The sequence below is a fragment of the Sinocyclocheilus rhinocerous genome, unplaced genomic scaffold (assembly GCF_001515625.1).
Source record: "Sinocyclocheilus rhinocerous isolate Xijiao unplaced genomic scaffold, SAMN03320098_v1.1 scaffold128, whole genome shotgun sequence".
NCBI lineage: Eukaryota > Metazoa > Chordata > Actinopteri > Cypriniformes > Cyprinidae > Sinocyclocheilus > Sinocyclocheilus rhinocerous.
In genome coordinates this window covers 199,761-205,880 of record NW_015666174.1, presented here as the reverse complement: position 1 = coordinate 205,880, position 6,120 = coordinate 199,761, and the positions used below count along the sequence as shown (strand labels likewise).

Sequence of the window (6,120 nt, the reverse complement as noted above, 5' to 3'; positions counted from 1 at the left end):
ATGTAAAAGGAATCAAGAAAAAACATGGGAACACTAAAACAAATCACATTATATGTTGCCCTCTGTGGCTTCATTTCCCCATCTAGTGCATTTTCCTTGAAGAACTGCACAATCAGTACTCCCCTAAAAGACATCCAGCTGAAAGTACTTTGCTACAAAATGGGCTTTTTCAGGATTCCGTGGATACCTAGAAATACACGGATTTTAGATATTTCCTTCAATGCCTTTGCACAGATCCATATTGGTGACTTTAATCATTTGTCAAACTTACAGGACTTGAACATATCCAACAATAAGATCTCGCAGATTCAAGAGGGTGCACTTGACAATCTTTCCAACTTATCCCGTCTCAATCTGGCCAGCAACAGACTACAAGGAATCTCGAGAGGTATGCTGCATGGTCTAACCAACCTGCTGGTGCTACGTCTGGATAACAATTATATTAAAGACATCGGAGAGTCAGCTTTCAGCACGCTTCAGAATTTAAAGGTGTTAAACCTAACAAAAAACCATCTCCATTATATAGAGAAAATCAAGCCGGTTCTTGCATCACCATATTTGGAGGAACTGTACATTGGAAGCAACCATTTTGATGCTTTCAAGTCATCTGAAATGTCAACAAATCCCTTGTCATTAAAAAGACTTGATTTTTCCAATAACCCTTTTGCAACATTTGAGCTTACTGACAATATATTTCCATTTCTCACTCACCTTGATTTATCTTATTGCGGTCAAAATGGAACCATGACATGGAACGTCACAGAAAAGACATTCTTCACCTCAGTGAAAACACTGTACTTCATGGATGCTCATATGTCAGCCCAGAGTGCTGCTAATGTGCTTCAGAGCTTCAATAATATGTTGAATAAAATCAGGCTTAATGGAAACGTTGAGTTGAACAAGACTAACCTCCTGCTGAACGCATGTTCTCCGATGCTAAAAGTTGTACGGCTAAATGCTAACAAAATAAAACACCTCACCGAGCACATGTTTGATCCCTGTTCTGACCTGACGGAAGTAGATTTAGGAGATAATGAAATATCCCAGTTATCACCAAGTATATTCAGAGGATTTACACAACTAAAATCGTTGCGTTTGCAAATCAATAAACTGACTCAAATAACAAACTCCTTTCAAATGCTCTTCACTCTCGAGTTCATAGATCTGAGTAGAAACAGCATCAACACCCTCGCCTGTGATGATTTTGCCAATTTAACACAAGTGAAAACTCTGTACTTGTACAGTAACAAAATCTCAATCATTAATTCCTGTTTGTTCAAGGACCTGAAGAGTCTTGAAGTCCTCAAGCTTGGAACAAACAATCTGTTAAGGATCGGCGATGCTTTCAGCAATGGGCCACATTCCCTGATGGATCTGCAACTTACTTTTAATAAGCTAAGCAAAATCGAAAAGTACACTTTTAGAAATATGTCACAGCTGAACAATTTGTCCTTACAAGACAATCAGATTTCAGAGATCGAAAGCCATGCGTTCGAAGGACTGAAGAACCTGACCTCTCTATTGCTGTCATCAAACAAAATATCAGCTAAAACATTAACCAATCACCAGGATGTGTTCTCAGGCATGCCCAACCTCAAAAATCTAGATTTGTACGCCAACAGCATTTCATTTAGTGATGATCAATTGAAATACCCTCCTTTTAAAGACCTGAAGCGCCTTAGAGTATTGACCTTACACAGTCAACGTCGTGGAATTGGCAAAATACCCTCAAATCTGCTTCAAGGTTTATCCTCCTTGGAAATGTTTTACGCTGGAAACACAAATCTTGCTCATCTGAATCCTGATACATTCAAGTTCAGCCCCCAGCTCTGGTTTTTGGATCTCTCCAAGAGCGCGCTGTCTGAAGACCACTCCATCCCGACCGAGTTGTTCCACCCCATTTCGAGGCTAACCAAACTCATCCTTTCGAGAACGCAGCTTCGCTCACTGAACTTCCTGTTGAACGCAAATCTCTCCAGACTTTCAACCTTAAAAGCTCGGGGCAATGAGATTGACACGATCAACAAAACTCTGATTCAGTCACTGCCTCGACTAGAGGTCCTCGACTTGGAAAAAAACACGCTCACTTGTGACTGTGACAATGCATTCTTCATTGACTGGGCCAAGAATAGTAATTCTACTCAGGTGCTTTATTTGAACAAGTACATGTGTAGCTATCCTAGTTCCTTACGAGGCATGAGCTTGTCCGCTTTCAACACCGAATCCTGCACCTTGAATATAGACTTCATCTGCTTTCTTTGCAGCAGTATTGCGGTCATTCTCACCCTCCTCTTGTCATTTGTCTGGCATTTTCTGCGCTTTCAGGTGGTTTATGCATACTACCTCTTCTTAGCCTTCCTTTACGACAACAGGAAGAAGCAGAGTGGTTCGACATTCCAGTACGACGCCTTCATTTCCTACAACGCCAAAGATGAGCCTTGGGTAATGGAGGAACTTATTCCAAAATTAGAAGGAGAACAGGGTTGGAGATTGTGCCTTCACCACCGAGACTTTGAACCAGGAAGGCCAATAATAGACAATATCGTTGATGGCATATACAGTAGCCGCAAGACCATCTGCCTGATCACTAGGAACTACCTGAAGAGCAACTGGTGTTCAAGTGAGGTCCAGTTGGCGAGTTTCAGGCTCTTTGATGAGCAGAAGGATGTGCTGATTCTGGTGTTCCTGGAGGATATCCCCACACATCAGCTCTCTCCGTACCACAGGATGAGGAAGCTGGTGAAGAAACGAACCTACCTCCGCTGGCCCAAACCTGGAGAAGATACTAAGATCTTCTGGCAAAAGCTAAAAATGGCTTTAGAAATCAAAGAGGGTCATAAATCAGATTTTTTTTTTTGACTCCATGATGATATTAGAACTATATGGTATAGTATGCTAAGTGTCTTCCAATAAATGTAATTGGACATTAAGGTTTTTTTTTTGTGTGGAGTGAATTCACTAAACATCGCTGGAGACCCACAGTCCAGTTTGATCAGCTGTTAAATGTGTTGGAAAAGCACTGCACTATATAAATTAGTTGTTGTCATTTTTTTATATGTGAAGTAGACTTTTAGTAGATTATGCATTTTATTTACAAAACTCTGCACTGTATGTATGAATGAATGCACTACCGTTTATGGAGCTTATAATATGACAAAACTAACTGAATTTGTCAAGTTTTCAAGATGCAGAAGAAATTCAAAACATCAAATTCAATGTTCAAAATTCAATACGCAAAAATTCAGATCGTAGTGAAAGTAGGTCAGAGGTAATCCACAGGGAAGAGTAGATGATCTCCGAAAAGTCAAACGAAGCATTTTGGCCAATTAGTAGTTTTCTGGCGTGAGTGTGTGGTTTAAGATCTACCTGAACATGAATCGCCCAGAGGTAGCCTAAGTGATTCTTAAACATTTATGGTTTATATATACGTATATGTTAGGTTAGCATTCTCAGATGTGAAACATTTGTCGAAGCGGTCTCTGGTGTTTTAAAGTATATTTGGTGTGAAAGTGATTAGCATGCCACCGTGTCTACACAGGACACGAACGAAAGCAAAAAAAGACAGTAGAGCCCATTGATAATCATTGATATTTCCTACACTGGATGCGACGCGGCGCAGCGCGGCACAACATTATATGGACGCGACTGCTTGAAGCGACAAAGCGCCCGTTGCAAAAAGCTTGACTTGTGCTTATTTGTTAAAGTTACTGTATAATTAAGGTTTACCTACTTTTAAGTACTTTTAAGTTGTGAAGAATATCTGCAGGGACATTTTTGCAAAGTATGTATTGATTTGGAGAGGAGGGGGGCTTTGGAGTAAAAAAGGTTGAGAACCACTGGCAAATGTTTAAGAATCACTTAGGCTACCTCTGGGCGATTCATGTTCAGGTAGATCTTAAACCACACACTCACGCCAGAAAACTACTAATTGGCCAAAATGCTTCGTTTGACTTTTCGGAGATCATCTACTCTTCCCTGTGGATTACCTCTGACCTACTTTCACTACGATCTGAATTTTGAATTTGATGTTCCGAATTTCCTCGTCATCTTGAAAACTCGAAGCTGTATTTTTAAAAACTGGATATTTGCAGTCTAAGGCACAAGGAACCGATCCATTTTTTAAATAATATGCTATGACATTACTAATGACTGCAAATCACGTCACGTATTGCATTGCAAGAATTATCCATGTGAGTCAAATGTTTTTATTTTATTTCATCTTTTTTATGTATGGGGGTGCTAGCCCCTAGCACCGCCCAGTAAAGACTATTATAGTGACATACAGGAGTCATACACTAGGTGTGCATGTGTCCATTATTACTGATGCGCAAACAAACCTGCACTCATTGTGCACGGCTCGCTATAACATATTTCTGCTTGAACACAGTTCTGTATATTCATGTAGTTGTCAAAATTAATGTACAGCAAGTGTTTTATAACAGATGCTCGCTGAAGAAGCGTGTTTTGGAGAAGTTTCTGAGTTATGTACATATGTGACCCTGAACCACAAAACCAGTCATAAGGGTAAATTTTCCGAAATTGAGATTTATACACCATCTGAAAGCTCCGAAAAGTCAAACGAAGCATTTTGGCCAATTAGTAGTTTTCTGGCGTGAGTGTGTGGTTTAAGATCTACCTGAACATGAATCGCCCAGAGGTAGCCTAAGTGATTCTTAAACATTTATGGTTTATATATACGTATATGTTAGGTTAGCATTCTCAGATGTGAAACATTTGTCGAAGCGGTCTCTGGACAATTGTCTCATTTGTGGCTGTTTCACTGTATAAATATAAATGAGATCTCCTGAGCCCTGAAAGAGCAACATCTGAACAATGAAATCAGTGGTTAAGAGCTCTTGTTGGTCATAATGTTCTCCTGAGCCATTCTTAAAACAAATGAAATTTTTGAAATTGAGATGTATACGAAAGCTGAATAAATAAGGTTTCCATTGATGTATGGTTTGTTATGGATAGGATATTTGTTATAGGACAATGGATATTTGTTATAGGACAATATTTGGCCGAGATACAACTATTTGAAAATCTGGAATCTGAGGGTGCAAAAAAATCAAAATATTGAGAAAATGGCCTTTAAAGTTGTCCAAATGAAGTTCTTAGCAATGCATATTACTAATCAAAAATTAAGTTTTAAGAAAGTGATTAGCATGCCACCGTGTCTACACAGGACACGAACGAAAGCAAAAAAAGACAGTAGAGCCCATTGATAATCATTGATATTTCCTACACTGGATGCGACGCGGCGCAGCGCGGCACAACATTATATGGACGCGGCTGCTTGAAGCGACAAAGCGCCCGTTGCAAAAAGCTTGGACTACGTCAGGAATAACGGGGAATCCGTTTGCTGTTGGGAATTTCGCATTCAGTGTAGATAGTATTGATTATAATAAATAGGTTCTGCTGTCTTTTGTCGTGACGCGTCTCACTGCTCGCGTCCAGTCTAGTATCCATCCAGTCTTAAATAGCCGAAGAAGCGTGTTTTGGAGAAGTTTCTGAGGATCAGTTATGTACATATGGGCATCAAATGCTTCAAATTCGCTTATTCTGACAGAGGAACAATTCAATGATGACATCGACCTGCCTTAGGATCGCTGCGCTTCCACATATTCAGAATGGTTTCATTTTTCATTTGTATTTTGGTGTGTTTAGTTATTCTGCATGGATCTGTGTATGCAGTCCTTTGGCGTCTCCCTGTGGTCTTGTTTGGTATGGCAGGTTGACTTGTGCTTATTTGTTAAAGTTACTGTATAATTAAGGTTTACCTACTTTTAAGTACTTTTAAGTTGTGAAGAATATCTGCAGGGACATTTTTGCAAAGTATGTATTGATTTGGAGAGGAGGGGGGCCTTGGAGTAAAAAAGGTTGAGAACCACTGGCTTAGACAAATGTTTCACATGCTGAGAATGCTAATTGCTGACCTAACATATACGTATATAAATCAAAAATGTTTAAGAATCACTTAGGCTACCTCTGGGTGATTCATGATCAGGTAGATCTTGAACCACACGCTCACACCAGAAAACTACTAATTGGCCAAAATGCTTTGTTTGACTTTTCGGAGATCATCTACTCTTCCCTGTGGATTACCTCTGACCTACTTTC

The 6,120-nt window shown here is 39.7% G+C and overlaps 1 protein-coding gene across 1 annotated transcript; it reads left to right on the top strand.

Moving 5' to 3' along the window:
• On the top strand, positions 1 to 2,916 carry LOC107731965 (toll-like receptor 13). Its single transcript, XM_074560149.1, is given in 1 exon segment — positions 1 to 2,916. A coding segment is annotated over 1 exon segment (2,859 nt). The 3' UTR covers positions 2,860 to 2,916.
• The last annotated feature ends 3,204 nt before the right edge of the window (positions 2,917 to 6,120 follow it).